Source organism: Trachurus japonicus, chromosome 13 (assembly GCF_045865225.1).
Source record: "Trachurus japonicus isolate A0001 chromosome 13, Traja_1.0".
NCBI classification, from domain to species: domain Eukaryota; kingdom Metazoa; phylum Chordata; class Actinopteri; order Carangiformes; family Carangidae; genus Trachurus; species Trachurus japonicus.
Window position 1 is genome coordinate 23458908 of NC_140919.1, and position 17478 is coordinate 23476385.

Below are 17478 nucleotides of genomic sequence, written 5' to 3' on the forward strand. Positions count from 1 at the left end.
CAAGTCTGAACCTGCACTAACTTGAAGATACAGTCATGTAAACAGAGAATACCTCTGGACCCCCCCCCCCACACACACACACACACACAAAACACAGCATGTGACTATGTGTGCACTACAGATGTGTTATGACCATGTAAGTGTACATGCCAGTGTGTCAGCATTACATTTTCATCCTTTGAATATCACAATCTGTAGTCAATAATACCTCGCCCTAACAAACCGGCTTTTTTATGGGGTTGTTGTTTTCGAAAGCTGCAAGGCGAGCAAGGTGTTACTGCATGGTGAATACTAACAGTGGGATTTCAGCAGAAAGTCTCATCAATATTGTAATAATACCATTAATTCTGATATAAAACATCCGCAATAACTGTAGAACAAACATTTAATACAGTACTAGCATAGCGCAAAATGAATTTTGATGGTACCCAGAGTGACCCCTTCAGCCTGCAGCCTTACTAAATAAGTGTTGCCTAATAATAATAAAACATAATTTGGGAAATATTGGCAAGAGGTATCCATTATGACTTCCCTCTGACAGTTTTTGACAGGATTCACACACACAACTGTCAGATAATCCACAAATCGAGGTATGCAAAGCTTGTCATATCATACACAAGAAGACTTGAGACTGTTGTACATAAAATCCAAGGAGCTCTTATTTTTGGCCCAACTCCTTCTAACTGTATGCTGAACTACTATAATATTACCTGAAATACTGACAGTATGGTTTTGTTTCAGCCCAATGCAACACATACTGATTCAGCAAACATTACCTCAACTCAGTTCCACTCATTTAGTTCTCTGTCCATGCAAATAAAAAAGGCACCCTAAAAAAAGTGCATATAAGCATAGTGCTAAACAGCCTATAAACTGTACACTATTTTCTTGCTGACAGGAAAGCCAAAAATATGCCCACACGCCTGCTTCGATCTATCCAGAGTTGTGAAAGTTCCTCTTTATTCCTCCGTCATTTGTGAATTTTCATCTCCTTGCAGCCATTTAAAGGGATAGTTCAACATTTTGGCAAATTGGCCCATTGCCATAATCGCTATAGTCATAGCAGTAGGTTCGTTACCTTTAATTGTAGGTGTAAGCTATTTTCAGTATGGCGGAGCGCAGCAGCTGGCTGCTCAGAGCTACGCTATGGAGGCTAAGGGAATTTCTTGGTTTCCCTCATCAAACTCATCAAATACAAAATCCCAAAACTCCACAGCGCTTTTGTAGACAAGTTGTGACCTGCACAACCACCACGCTATGAGATAATGACGGAACGATACGAAACGGAGCCGTTTTAGAGGTAAATTCATACAAAACCGCTGATGTGCGTTGCGTTCAGGGACAGTTTTTCAGCAAGCAGTCTCCGTATTTACCCTGTATTTACCTCGAAAACGGCTCCGTTTCGTATCGTTCCGTCATTATCTCATAGCGTGGTGGTTGTGCAGCTCACAACTTGTCTACAAAAGCGCTGTGGAGTTTTGGGATGTTGAATTTGATGAGTTTAATGAGGGAAACCAAGAAATTCCCTTAGCCTCCATAGCGTAGCTCTGAGCAGCCAGCTGCTGCGCTCCGCCGTACTGAAAATAGCTTACACCTACAATTAAAGGTAATGAACCTACTGCTATGACTATAGCGATTATGGCAATGGGCCAATTTGCCAAAATGTTGAACTATCCCTTTAAGGACATGAAAAACAGCGGTGACACAAGATGGCAAAATAAAGTTTTTAGCTTAAGAATATGTCACATTGTGTACAAGCACATACTTAGTTTAACAATTCATAAATGACTGCCCGGTTCTTTTAGCTTGCAGCAGTAAAAGTGGGATGATGCTGGGACAAAAAGACGTGTCACAATAACAGAAAAGTACTTTCGGTTTAAGGTATTTTACTTTTTCACTTTGACAATCTACTCCGTTTCTTGTTGTAACAGACAGCAGGCCAGTCATCACTCCACTTATACATGTCAGGTGTTACAGTAGGCAGCATTCAACAAGCCAAAAAAACTTGCCAAACGGTCTCTGGGCTGCTTCTAACACAGAAATACTGCTCAGTTTGCTCTGCTGCTCTCTGGTCTAATTTAAGACGGGCCTACCAAGATGCTCATGTCATGTCCATTTCAAGACCACATCTACCTTAATTCATACACAATATTCACTTAAAATTAGCGGAACAGGGTCCACACCTGGTCTGTTAAATAATAAAAGCACAAAATGATATAGAAGACCCACAATGACGGGAAACTGACCTGATGACACAGTTCCTCCTTCACAGAGGAAGAGTGCTAGCGAGATGCTATATTTAGCTTGCTCTCTGTTACTTGTAACAGATGACAATATGCTGAAGAGACTATGACCATTCCTTCTCCCCCCCAAGGTTGCCTGTGTGCGAACTCAGAAATATGGGAAAATATTTTATATTTTAACTTGAATCACCTAAAAACAGATAGACCTGGGCCCTTTTAGCTACAATATGGTGTTAACAAATGGGGGATTTTTTTTGCTTGTTGCACTGCTTTCCTATCTGTTTTGTCTAAATTACAGGTAAAAAGTAGCAGTTTGACACACCAGAGCAGCACCTACCTAGTCCACACATAGTCTGTGTTCATGGTTAACATGTTTCCTAAACAAATACAGCCAGTATGTTACTGCAGATAGAGTATATTGGTGGGAAAGCTGAGAGCACCGTTTCTCTCCAAGAAAACACCTAATCTCCTTGACGCTTAAACACACTAGTTTTTTTTTCTTTTTTCTTTTTACAAAATCTAATTTAATAGGTATTATGTTCTTTATAGACTTATAGGTAGCACAACAATACCAATGTTCTCTAAATGTGTAGTGTCCTAAAACAGGGCAGAATATCTGATCTCATCAAGTCTCGTTAAAAAGTTTAAGTCTGGTAAAGATAAAACTAAACTACATTGTTTTTGTGAAGCACACTGAGTTTGTGCTTCTCACATGAAATGTACTATATAAATAAAATATAAAACTGTTGTTGTTTTATAGGTCTAACTAACAGCACCTAGCACTAACAGCACAACATAGCAGAAAACATGAAGACAGCAACACAGCAAAGCTTCCTTGTTTGAAACACTGACATGGAACAGAGTGAGGGGAGAGAGGACACCACATGCTAACAACAAGTAGAGACACAGCAGAGAGACATGCAGAGATATGATTATATCAATGTTACCCGTATGGACATGTTCAAATGGAGTCCTCTTCATTGATGAAACAACAATCTTAAAAACACTCACACATCGGAGGAAAGGGGGGGAGGAAAAAAAAAAAGAGTAGGAGGAAACAAGCAGCCAACTACTAGATGGGAGGAGGCAACGAGAGGTAACGAGAAGCAACAAAGCACACTCATAAGGAAACAAGAGAGCTATGAGAGAAAGTCAGTGTGTTGTTAGAAGGGGCAACAAAAAGCCAAGTTCCTGGTAACAAATCACTTGTGTCTTTATCTTTACGTCTCACTCTCTCTTCTTCTGTCACTCACAGGCGCTATAAGGGAAGGAGAAATTTAAAACTGCTCTATGTTGTTCTCCATTGTAACTTCCTCCCTCTCTCTATACAGCTAGCTTCCCTTCAAAACACAGGGAGCGTAGGCACATGTTTCTCAATAGCCGTACTCCACAGCCTGAGGCAAGGTTTAAGGTTATTTTCCTTAAACTGGTGATGAAAGACATAAAATTGACTACACTGAGAACTAAGCACATGTTAAAGGACTGCTCATGTCTCATCAGTGGGACTAGTGAAGGACAATAGTCTGCTGTTACAGGGTAAATGTGAAGCCTCTTAAATGTGAACAAATGACATTTGCAAGACATTTAAACCCTGAAAATAGGATGTTCAATTCAACATAGAGAATGATTGTCAAGAAAAGGTCTCAGGCACAGAACCTTTGATAAAAAAAAGCAGACACACGCATGCACAGACTCATGTGGTCAGATATAAACAACCACAACACGAATGCAGCTTGACAGAAAAGCGCGTTTCGCTCACAGATGAGAACTCAACAGGTCTTGTATATGTCTGTATCCGACAGGCCGATGAGCTTTATGTCCACTGTATGTTAATGCTCAGGCTTTTCAGTTTCAGGAGGCGCATCTAATTTTAATTTCAGGAAGTTTATACAGTCACCAATATGTTTTTTTGTGTGTGCCTACAGTGCTAATCTCTACTGTAGTTGAGAAAATGTATATTACCATTTTGTCCAACAGATGGTAGCACTGTCTTCCGAGAAAGACACTACAAAACATCTGCAGTGCTGACAGTTTGCAGTAAGGGTTGGTCTCTTTCTTAAACAGAAGACTAAAACACAGCAAAACAACAAACACTCAATTATTAAAGCAGAAGTAAGCGATCCGGTCGTTTTGGCTAACTTCCTGTCAGCGGATGGAGTTAGCAGTCCCCGCCCTCGTCCCTACGTCGCCACATTCACGCGCATCCCTTGGCTGCACACACAGAGAGGACCGCCCCTTCATGCCGTTCTCTCTCCTCATTGGATAAAGGTTGTAGGATACAAGGGAAGTTTTCTCCTCGGCTTACAGCAGAGCAGAGTGACTGACAGACCCGTGTTTCAGACCAAACACTCTATGTAAGTGATTGCTGTCGGAAGATATAACTATTTAAGACTTATATTAACACAAACATTCCGCTGACTTCTGCTTTAATCTCTTTTCTAAACAGAAGACTAAAATATAGCAAAACAACAAACACTCAATTATTAATTTAAAAAATTGTCTTACCAGTGGGCCCTCGGAGACTGTGCAGGAACACGCTGCGGGATTGGTGGAGCGCCTTTAGGTCCTCCTTTTGGTGGCAGAGGTGGAGCGTTTCTGTCGTCACTAAGGGAAGCTGGAGAGGAGACCGGGGACATTTTTCTTCCTTCGTCAGAAACCACATGTTGGGCAGACGGCAGGATGGCTAAAGTGTTTGGCCGAGTTGGTGCAGAGGTGCGGGTAGGGGTGCTGGTGGGGACCAAACTGTGGGGCTCACTCTGTACAGGGGGGGCTTTCATCTCACGCCTGTCTAGTCTAGGGGAGCCAGGGGTTCTAGGAGGAGGTGAGGGGCTCAGGGCGGAGGTGAAGGGCTGCGGAGGGCAGTTTGGTGTGCTTCGCGGGGGCACAGGGGGTAAAGAGGTTTCAGAAGTTTGAGGGACGTTGGGGGCAGGGGGACAATCCACCGGAGGACTCGAGCGAAACTTTGTCCTCTCTTTAGGCACAGGTTTCTCCCTCTCTCCATCTATACCTCCATCCCTGTGTCCGTCTTTCCTTTGTCTGGGTGCAGCTTGTCTTTTCTCAGGAACAGACTTCTCCCTCCCATTTTCCTCTTTCATCCTGGGTCCGTGTCTGTCCTTAGGGACTGGTTTCTCTCTCTCTCTGGGTGTGGGTCTTGGTGTTTCTCCATCTCTCGTTTCCCTTTGCACAAGGGCAGGTTTTTCTTGCACTGGGACGGGCACAGGTCTCTCTCTCAGCGGCACTTGAGTATGTCCTGTTTCCTGTGCAGAGTGAGCGTGTGTGTCCGACTGCGTGTCACGATTATTGTCACGATGTGTTTTGCTAAGGCTAGCCAAGATGCGTCTCTGGTGACCCGGCAGGCTGATGCCCATCCGCTCCAACTGATCTTGCGTGAGGTTGCGACATTGCCGTAACGTTGTCAGCCCGGCGCTCTGAAAAGCCTCTGAATACTGCTCCAGACGAAGTACACATAACCACTCCAACACATCTGGACAGGGCTCAGATTGAGACATGACTGATGTGTGGGATTGCGGCATGCATCCACATCCACAGACTTTAAAGCGACTCAGATCATGGCCCGCACAACCTGTAGAAGTGAAAAAATATTTCAGGTATTACAAAAGGCAGAACATTATTTCACAGAAATGAAAACAAGACAGAAAGCACAAGATCGAAATATAGATTATTCCCTTATTGCAAGCAACAGAATTTTTCTTTTGGTCCAAAAATGGATCATTATATGTCAAATTAGTGCGATTACAGACCAGATGATTAATAACACTTCAACACACAGTGGACTCTGGGGGTCGGCCAATTAATCAATGCAAAGTTTGGCTCTTAGAGATAATCAGCATGGGTCTGTAACTAAGCTCACAAGGCCAAATTTACAAAAAAAAAAAGTCTGCAGTCACCCACAGACAACCTCATTGGCTGCTACAGAAAGGCGTTAGCTCCCCCTTGTGTCAGTTTCACAAATGTACTATCAAGAGTACAGTGTGGTAGGAAATGTGACAATGTGTTGAATGTAACATTACTTCAAGGACTACTGTAAGATTTAAATTCCTAGCTTTCAAAGCTCAGTAAATGCAAGTGGTCACTATTTAGAACATATACAATTTAAATGACGATATGGTGATAAAGTACACCTATGGTTAGTTGTTGGGAATTAAAATAGCAGAAGGCCTCAACCTACTATACTTACGTAGTTTCAAGAAAACACTGTATTACATTTATGATTTGGAATGGTTGAAAGTCAGCGTGCAACAGTGAAGCCTCGTACTATTACTGAGCCTGTCTGTCTTTGATCATATGTTTTGTAACATAAACATATTTTATTCATCAGCAGTGTTCATATACTGTACATGATCAAACCTGTGCAGTTTCCCAGGACCAGAGAAACAATGATAAGTAGCCAAGGTAAGGTAAGGTAAACATATTTTAGTTAATAATTTAGAGATTACAACAGCATGCTAGTGTTATATAGCTGCCATCAATCACTGAAAAGCCCTTATTTGTCAACAATGGTCACACTCTTGAGAAATATGTGACAACACAGAAGCAGAAATACCTTTGCTTCCTAGAAGACAGACAAAAATTATGACTAGCAAGACTGCAATGGTATACATCCATGATAGGGGCATTTTTATAGACTACAAACAGAAGTGTCAACGTTGTTGTCAGGGTAGATGATTCTCACCTCAGCCAAAAGAGGAAGTTGATTTGATGCCTTGACGCAAAGATCCTCTAGCAGTTTGGCCATTTTGATAAGCGCTGTGCGAGTCAACAGAACTTCAGCTCACATTAATTTCAGTCTTCATTTGCGTTTTGTGTATTTAGAAACTGAGCAGGGCTTAGGAAGAACTCCATCCACTCAGTTACGTTGTGTAACTGCATGAATTCTTCTGATTATAAAAACACATGTGACTTCAATGTCAGGGCTGGACATACAGACAGCGCTGTATGTTTCTAACTGAACTTAAGGTGGATTGCTGTTGAGCTGCTGACTTCAAGTTAGCACTGTAGTACTACTACACCAACTATGGGAGGAAGTGTTATTGACACATCAAGTGTTGACACATAGCATTTCACATCGCCTCACTAATTTCTCACTACATCTCAGACATGAGACTTGAATGCTGCAGAAGTGTATTGGAGAAGCCCCTCCCGTTCTCTAAGCACTCTCTTAACTCACCGTCCACTCTTGTTCTTCTGATGCAGCGCATTTTGAGATCAGTTATGTATATCGTGACGCCTGCTGACTAACAAACAGCAATGAAAATCCAACTCTCAGCATTCACACGCGTCTAACCTGCCGACAGCAAGCAGTAGCTCAGGGCAGACTGTTGTGATGCATCACAAAAATTAATTTTAGCAGTGATATAACTAAACCATACAGTACCTACAAAGGCTTTAGTGTTGCTGTCAAAAATATTTATCAACACCTTTCACATTCACTTGCGATTCATCTCTCTGCCTCGTACCTCTGACCACAAGGGAAGCTGCTGGTTTCCCAGACAGAGCCACAAGATAAAAGTCTCTCCTCAACACACACGAGTGTCTTTGTGGAACCTTCTATACTGAATATTTTTTTGTTTCAAAACACCCGACATGTCCTTGGGTGAAAATTGTAAATTAAAATACAAATAGGTGGATTTGCAATTCTTTTCAGTTCCGCTTAATGCAAGGTCTATTAGTTTGCTTCATAGGACTGCACCAGATTTTTTTTCTGTTGCTGATACAGTTTACACTTGTATTCAAGTATACCAGGGTGAATAGCCAGCAAGTAAAAGGTAATCAAAATAACCATGGTCTCATTAATCAAAAAAAGGGGTGGGCTATCCCTTTGTGAATAGCACGTCCCAGCCTATCTTGCTATATCTTTAAGAAGCATTGTCACAGTTAAATTTAAATTCGACATGGAAATATCACTGACAATCACATATTTGGGTGTTTGTCTTGCCTTCCGGCCTCCAAAATGTGAGAATTGACAAATAAATCTGTAATGTTCAGGCTCCCTAGGTTGAAATCCATGTGGTTTTACGAGCTGTTCCCTCAGTTGTTTTCCAGTGATGTAACTAGGACTCAAATTTGCATAATACCACCACTACCTGGTACCAGTAGAAGGGGCGGGGCAAGCAGTGGCTCATTTGCATTTAAAGGGACAGGCACTGAAAGCAGCCGTTCTGAACAGGGCTGTTTAGAGAGGATGAAAAGAGCTGTGATGTTTGACCCTAGGGGTATTTTGACGAAAGCATGTCACAGACATGTCTTTAAGAGACCTGGGAACTATTTTCATTTGTGGAAAGGGGGCAGAATATGTCTCCTTTAAATTTAGTTAAAGCAGAAGTAAGCGATCCGGTCGTTTTGGCTAACTTCTTGTCAGCCGATGGAGTTAGCAGTCCCCGCCCTCGTCCCTACGTCACCACATTCACGCGCATCCCTTGGCTGCACACACAGAGAGGACCGCCCCTTTATGCCGTTCTCTCTCCTCATTGGATAAAGGTTGTAGGATACAAGGAAAGTTTTCTCCTCGGCTTACAGCAGAGCAAAGTGACTGGCAGACCCGTGTTTCAGACCAAACACTCTATATAAGTGATTGCTGTTGGAAGATATAACTATTTAAGACTTATATTAACACAAATATTCTGCTTACTTCTGCTTTAACAGAAGCTGACAGGCTCACAGTGCATCCCATAAAAACAAGACACATATTAGATGCCTGGTTAGTAGCAGATTAAACAAAACTGAAAATACAGAAAATGAAAATTCAATTGATTCTATTGGCTGGACGTGGGTGTAGAGGAGGGTGAGTGAGCAAACACCTCAAGCCACACTATCCAGTCCAAGCAACACTTATCACCAGTGTGTGAGCATGTTGAAATGAGCGCATTTCATTTCCTGTCAAGTGTTTCCTCTAACAGGGCCACAGAGCCATGAGGGCAGTGTGAATCTTGCACTAGTCTTTTAGATCAAACACAGTTCCTATTTTTCGAATTGAGGAACTAAGTAACATTTCATGCGATGAATTACAGTGCGGATGGCCTTCAGCTGTCACTGGGGTGTTAGTCATAAACTAAATACGCAGACAACGTCTAAAAATTACATTTGAACATAAACACACCTACGCAAACGCACGCACACACACAAGTTTAAGTAGCTGGTCTCAGCATCTTCGACCAGATGCAAGTTTTGCTATCAGCACTTTGGAAGAGAGAAACCCCTTAATCAGCTCTGTGCGTGTTTGTGTGTGTGTGTGTGTGTGTGTGTGTGTGTGTGTGTGTGTGTGTGTGTGTGTGTGTGTGTGTGTGTGTGTGTGTGTGTGTGTGTGTGTGTGTGCGTGAATCGGACATTAAGGGACACTAGTGTTAAAGACTATATAGGTGTGAAAAAACAAAAGGTTGTTGGGAAGCTGTTTCAATAATGCGCCCATGACAAGACACAACAATACAATAGATAATCTCTGTGTATCTACAACTGAATTATTGCTTAAGAGACAAAAACAAAGTGTTCAGATTTTATTGTAACAGAAAGTCCTGATTTTGATTTTTCCACTGAAGAATGCAGCAAACTAATGGCTAATGGTCTTAAATGGCCTTAACTGTGACATCAGCAGTAACAGTTCAGAGCAAACACACAACATGTCAGGTATGAGGAAGACTAGCCGAGGACACAATGTGAGTTCATGGGGGAACAGTGGCTCAAAGTAGCACAGTGTGGGTGGTGCACTGCACAGAATGTAGAAGTGAGGAGTCTTGACTCCACCTTATCTGAAAATAAGCACAGTCAGCATCACTTTCTGCAGAGGAGGAGTTACCACTTAACCCATGGCCCAAAAAACCTGCCATTAAACTCAAATACAGTCTCTGGTGCTGGAGTCTTGTTCACCTCCAGAGTTCAGGATAGGAAGTTTAAGCCAACTTCAGAGAAAAGGTTCACTTTGGAAACCAGAATTCCTGTCTGCCATCATGATCCAAAATCAGATGAGAGTGTTGATATCAACTCTACCCCTAAACTCGCCTACGTAGATACTGTAATATGAAAGACTTGAAGCAGGAGGAACCAGAGATAATTTACTGTCCGCTTATTTAATTGTTTTTCCACAGTAGCACAGTAAAAATTTACACTCTGTCATTTTCAAACTTTATGATCAAACAGCCAACATACGCACCTGGTTTTAGTCTCGGTGAAGTTTGACCATCTCATTTTGAAAGAACTTGCATACTCAACCTGGCACTAAAGTCCTCACAGAGGCCTAGTTTCACTGTCTGGCCCCCTCTGTTCGTTCAGCACCTTCTCCATCCTACAATTACCAGCTTTGCATTGTCCACTTCTCTATCTGTGAACAAGACTCTTGGATGCACTAACGGTTAGTTTGCTTTCTACCAGGTGGAGCTAGATTTTACATTTTTGGGGTTATTACATGGAAGATTTTTCCAGTTTAGAAGCGGGCTACTTGCCTCCTGTGTTTATTCAAGATTCAATCAAGGCACTTTATTGTCATTGCACTCGTGAAACAACACAACGAAATGTAGTTTTTTTCGCAACAATCGATCCATGTAGCAGCATTTCATTTATGCCTCTATAGACACATCGGTATCTCATCACATCATTACTGGTGACTTCCTTTTTCCGAGGCCTTTATTCCATTTTCTGCACTTACCTCAATTCATTTATCTCTCCACTCTTTCCTTCTCTGTTAATCCGTCTCACCCTTCATCCCTCTCTCTGCTTCCGCCCTCCCACTCAGAGAGCTGCCAATAACAGGCTCTCTGTGCTGCCCTCACAATGGGGCATTCTGTTGCCCAGGCTCACACACACACTGACAAGAGGGAAGGAAACTCGTGGTGGGGGCCCAACCCAAGTAAAGGAACCAGTGTACACCTAATAAAATTACGTGTAAAATTGGTTGGGGCAAGTGTATAAATTGGGGGGGAGGGGGGGGTCTCAGAAATTATGTTAAACGCCTCATATCCCATTTTAATTTAGCCAGGATGTTCCTGTTTTTCTGTGCTTGCAGGGATCAGTGCTGCTGGCTGATCTCAGGTGCAACATACAGATTTGAAATACATTATGTATCACTTTAGCTGTAGTTATTTCACAATGTCCAGTAAGGACATGTCTAACAAACCTGATACTTGAGACACAGAGTACTTGATTAAACATAGAAACATAAACCAGCTGTGGCATGAACTGAAGTTTGGACATCTATCTGCTTGTAAAACAATTAGGGCTTCATGAATTTATTCGGCGTTAATTAACACATCCAAACTTGTAACACAGGGCAAGAATTGTCAAATTAAAATTCAGTCTCCTCAAAGCTTGTGCTCGCAAGAAACAGCCACGGGCTCCTCTGAACAAGCCTACTAAACGAGGATGCGAAAATGAAACTAACTGATAAGTAAGAAGAGGCTATAAAAAGCCATCAAAGTATTTCTGGCTTGAATTTTCCACTGTCTGATCTTTCATTAAAAATAATTATAGTTAAGGTGGAGGCCCTAGAATATTTTCAGATAAACACATTTAAACCAGCCAGTGGTGCAGGGACAGTTGTTTGAGTAGAAGAAAGAATAGATGCGAGTAAATATCAGCTAATTTTGGATCCCCATGTCCTGCAGTCAGTAAAAAAGATTAAACTGAAGAGAGGCTGGCTTCACAACAGGGCGATGACTCAGGGCGACAACAAACCCTAAACTACTTCAGGAAACAGAAGCTGAGGCTTTGACAGGCCTGCAGAAGCCCCTGACTGTCTGTCACACGTCTGCGGGTAGCTCGCCAGCAAGATGCACTAAATATATCGTAGTACCTGAAGTCATCTACCTGGTAGAGTGGGTGAGAAAACTCAGAAAACGTGAGAAGAAACGTTTAGCCTACCACCGCGGAGCAAATGTTTCTGCTCCAGGGTGAAAAACTGTTGCATGAAACTGCACATAAGATGAAAATGGAAATTGCAATGACTAGTAGTATTTTGGTTAAAAATGCTCAAATGGCACTGAATTGCAATAATTTCACAGTTATTCCTCACAACTGTGTGTGAGACTAACACACTGACCGCACACTGTAAATTGTAAACTGTTACATCATCACAGTTGTCAAATGTGCTTTGTCTGTCTGGTTTATCATGACATGCAATTCCTTTAACAACATTTTTATGAGGGTCAAGTGAAGGTGTGTGTGTGAATGTTTTTCTGATTATCTGCCATTATAAAGTCGAACGCCTACTGACAGAATAGGAAACGTCAGCTAACAGATCATTGAAAAATATGCACACAGAGTCCATCCTTGAGACATTATGATTTGTGTTGTTTGATTTTTTCTCTCTATGTAAATATTATAAAAGAGTAGGCTAAATTGTGTTTTATTGTGTTAAGTGTGGAACATTTAAGGCTGGAGCCAATGTATCTGTTTATGGGCCAAAACCACATGTAGGGGTAGGACAAACAATCAATAAAGCATTATATTGTTATTGATACACTGGCACTATTACTGTGGTGATGGTTTAGTAAAGTACAGGTGTATTTTTATTTGAGTGTTGACATTTAAATTAGGAACTAGTGTCATGGTCTATATACAAGTGTTTTGCCAGGATATATACAGTATATATCTGAATCTATTCATGTGTACATAGCCATGCATCCAGTAATATCTCACCCTGCTGTATTCCACCAATGGTTAAGGCACACGCAGTTAAGGGATAGTTTAACATTTTGGCAAACTGGCCCATTGCCATAATCCCTACAGTCATAGCAGTAGGTTTGTTACCCAAGCTATTTTTAGAACGGTGGAGCAGAGCCGCAAGCTGCTTAGAGCTACGCTGTGGAGGCTCATGGGATTTCTTGGTTTCCCTCATCAAACTCATTGAATACACAATCCAACAACTCCAAAACGCTCTCATGGACAAGTTGTGATCTGCACATTCACCACGCTATGAGATAATAACAGAACGTTACGAGACTGAGTTGTTTTTTGAGGCAAATGCAGAGCCTGCCTGGCAAAAACTTGCCCGCGATGGGAATGTGCATCAGCGGTTTTGCATGAATTTACCTCGAAAACAACTCAGTCTCGTAACGTTCCGTTATCATCTCATAGCGTGGTGAATGTGCAGGTTACAACTTGTCCACCAGAGCGTTTTGAAGTTTTTGGATTGTGTATTTGATGAGTTTGATGAGGGAAACCAAGAAATCCCATTAGTCTCCGTAGCGTAGCTCTGAGCAGCTAGCGGCTCTGCTCCACCATTCTAAAAATAGCTTGCACCGACAATTAAATGTAACAAACCTACTGCTATGACTATAGGGATTATGGCAATGCGCCAATTTGCCAAAATGTTGAACTATCCCTTTAACTGCAACATCCATGGCTCAATTCTTCCTCTCCACATTTGCTGACTCTATATTTTCTGACAAATGGCAGAGGAAATTTGTAAAAAAAAATAAATAAATAAAAAATGAAACGTCATTAATGTCAATGACATATCGAAACTTAGTAATAGTTTGGTGAGAATTCTTTCCCAGACCCCCATATTTCAATGATGATGCTGTCATTGAAAAAATGACACACACACACACACACACACACACACACACACACACACACACACAGAGACAACCAGGGCGTGACTCATGCACCCACCGCCAGACACACTGCTGCTTTCAGCCCACTTTCAATTAAAACTGAATAGTGACTCAGTCCTGCCAGTAACCAAACGCATCCACACAATGTATTCTAGTGAACAAGCCAGTGTGTGTGAGCATACTTGCCCCTTACTCTCTGGGGTGCAACATTTCACTGGAGGATATTTCCCATGGCAACAAATCACCAACTACAGACCACATCTAAGCTAACAGTCAATTAACCCAAATCATCAGCCTGCAATAATAAACAATGTTTGTTTTGACTTTGTTGAGTATGAACTTCTTATACACACACAGTATACATATCCCATCTATGGCAGATGTCAGCTGGTAGTATGAAGTATGGTAACTATAAACTGTACATACCGCAAACTTCCAGACAGAATAGGTTTGAACTATCCATGCTCTTTAATTGACTTCATTATCCCGCCTTTAAAAACAAAACACCACAGTAAATTACACTGAGATAAACTGAGCTGTGCTTCAAAAATGTTGTTTCCTTTCAATGCTGTAAACACAGTGGACAAATTTACCAGAAATGCCTTTCAGGGTAATACAATTCAATACGATTCAATTTCACCACAAACTTCATCACCCAAAATTACCATAAAGTTGAATCAACACCTCTCTAAAGTATTTTCAACAGAAACCGAACATTATACCTGTCATGAAGGGAGGATTTATTGCAGGCCTTCTGTTATTAGACTGCATCACCTTTATCTGGGCATACTACCTAATAAACAGCCAACACACAACAATAATCTCTCACAATATTAATGCACATGCACGTACAATCATTTAGAAAATGTTGATGAAACTCAAGTCTACGTCTGCAGTGGTCTACTCCCTGAAACTATTTTGCTCCTATGTGTCAAGCTCATCTCAGTTCACAAAATGGAAAATCTTTTTGTGAAGATGTGCAGTGTTGAAGCAGAATTCATAACCTCATCTTGATGTTGATTTAGTCACAGTCTCTGGCTACTATACCAGGGCTCTTCATCTAGTCTGTCTAATATTACAGTCAGGTCGCTCCGTGAAATATTTGTTGTCATCCTCCTCTCACCTCATTATGGTATGATTCAGTAGCAAGTGACGGACGGACTGAGAGGGAAGCAAAAACACAAGGTGGGAATGGAAGAGGGATGAAAAACAGATGGGGACAGACAGACAAATAAAATCTGTGTCCTCAGTAGAAGCACTTTCCATGTTATAGAAATTACAAATTGGCTTAGTATAGCATAGTACGACAGGTTAAGAGGTAGAGAGATCCTTACATCTGTTTATAAACAGCGTCCTGAAGCATTAGATTGTGTGGCTCTCAGTCTTGAGTTCTTGAAAGCCAAAAATGGACCATGGTTGCCAGCTTCCTCATTACCAGATTCCACTACTGCACAAAACAAGGTCAGTAAGGCCTCGATGCTGCTTGATAGCTATTTTTACAACCCTCCAAAATAACACTAGGTCATTCATTGTTTTGCCGTCTTAGAATGGTGAATTTGTGGCTTTTTAAAAATGGTACATAAGTTGTTTGATCCTTGTTTTAAATGAATTTGTCGAATCAGTTGCCCTGATGAAGTCCTCATAATGCGGTAGTTATAAAACCACAGAGTTTCATTAACCAAACTGCACAGTACACAGTAACATTTGCTTAACCACAACAGCCAGGGACGTCAATTTCATGGTTCAGGACCTTTACTCATGAAAAAGTTCTACTCACGTACTTTAAAGGTCTACTGAGCAAGCCAGTCATGCAAAGTGTCATCTATTTTAAGGCTTTTCAACCCCCAGGCGAAGGGTCTTCCTCATAGCACATCACTCAGAGAGCGCATCTGTATTTTCAAAAGGAAATCATTGCACAGAAACAGGAAAGCAGAGTATGATTGTTTCCATTGATGTAACCATAATAACTTATCTGATAGCATTTTATACAGTTTCACAATTGATCACATCTCATCACCTTAAAAACACAGGTCAAACTGTATGAACACAAAAACGCCCTCACAAGTCAGTCTTATAGGCCTATAGTCTGTTTGTGTAACATATTGGAGCTGTAGGCTGCAACAATGAGGACTAAGTAGTGTAAAAAACAAACAAACAAACAAACAAACCCTGCACTTGTTCTGAAACTGCTAGGCGGTGACCACCTGTCACAAGTCCACCTGCTAAACAACACATATTTCAGAAATAATGATGTGGGGTATGAATATCTGTCCATCCATCTGTGCCTAGTCGATTTAATAGTCAAATTGTCCACCCAAAAACAGCTTAAAGATAATGAATTCCTCTGGGGATAAACAACACCCCCAGTCAGAGACGGAGAACACAGAGCTGCCTGTGGCAAACTGAGAAAAACATCAAACTCCCACTTCATATTCACCACGGGAAGGTCCAACGTGATTTCCTCCTCTTTATTGAGTGACCGGTGAGAAATGAGTCACTTCATAAGTTGAAGTCTAACGTGAAATGTTTTGTTTTCGCATCAAACAACAACTTCAGGCTACTGGCGTTATTTTCACCGCGACAGGTCAGCGCGTTAACGTAACCGAGACACAACAAACCCAGATTTGTGCTCTTTCTCTCTCTTTTTTTGTTTTTGTGGCAGTTTCTCCCTAACAAAAATAAAGTTTGAAATCCGTGTCTCTCACTCACCTCGGACAGTGTTGGTAAACGTCCGGCTCCGTGGACACAGGCTATCGTTTCGTGTGCGGGGTGGGATCTGTGGCCACAACTGCGACGCCAAGTAGCGGATAACATTTTTCTCACGGGTAAAAAAAAAAAAGAAAAAAAGAAAAAGAAAAAAAAACCAGCAGCAACTCACAAAGCGCCCCAGCGTCAACGTAAAGAAAATGAGTGCGAACACTTCCGGATAGCCCTTTCAAAATAAATACAAACGTTGACGTTCTAATGTATGGCGTTTTATTTTCTCATTCGTTTCCGGTGCTTCTGTTGCTGATTTTGGCTAACTTGATGGCGCGAACTTGCTAAAGCTTCCGCACGGTCGTCATGTGACCTGTGAAAAAGACTGGACAGCGCTGTTTTCACAAAATACTCTCTTAACCCGATTTCAGCCTATTATATCTCCCTGTAACTTAGCCTACTTACAGCTGTCAAAAGGACATAAAAAAGAATAAGCTATAGCTATAGCAAGTTTTCCATAATATTACAAACTTTTAAGGATTAGCCTACCGTGGGAGAGTAAAATTAAATTTGGGCCACAAGGCCTATAGGCTACATTCATGAATTTATTGGGATGTAGGCTAGGGTAGGCTATAATATATTTTTTATTTAGGCCTATATTCTTTTAGATAAATTTAATAACACTTCAGAATGGTAGCCTATCATTGTGAGCTGGATCCAGATCTAGGCTACACCATAATTGAGTTAAGAAGTAGCTAATTAATCTAATAGTAATAAATCAAAGGTTTTTTTTTTTTTTTGTTCAATTGATTATGGCCATTTTGAGTTGACTGCTGACTGTGTTAGTAGCAACAGTGTTTGCATCAGATTTAAACCATGGATTTGAGATTAAATTCTAAATTTTATTGTTTGATGAAATTAAGACCTTTGATTTCTTTTTGTTTTGTTTTTTAAGGCCTTCTCTGCAGATGCCA

The 17478-nt window shown here is 41.3% G+C and overlaps 1 protein-coding gene across 2 annotated transcripts in view; it reads right to left on the reverse strand.

Annotated features, from left to right (window-relative positions):
- arap1 (ArfGAP with RhoGAP domain, ankyrin repeat and PH domain 1) overlaps positions 1-16651 on the reverse strand; it is a 52385-nt gene extending 35734 nt beyond the window's left edge. The window contains exons 1-2 of one of the 2 annotated variants that reach the window (XM_085795462.1): positions 16517-16651; positions 4749-5826 (exon numbers count right to left, since the gene is read on the reverse strand). In XM_085795462.1, coding sequence (XP_085651588.1) covers positions 4749-5776 — 1028 coding nt within the window. In that variant the 5' untranslated portion in view covers positions 5777-5826; positions 16517-16651. Of the gene's footprint in view, positions 1-3190; positions 3460-4748; positions 5827-16516 lie in introns of those variants that run through there. The other variant, XM_085795464.1, reaches the window with a different exon arrangement.
- Between the last annotated feature and the right edge of the window lie 827 nt (positions 16652-17478).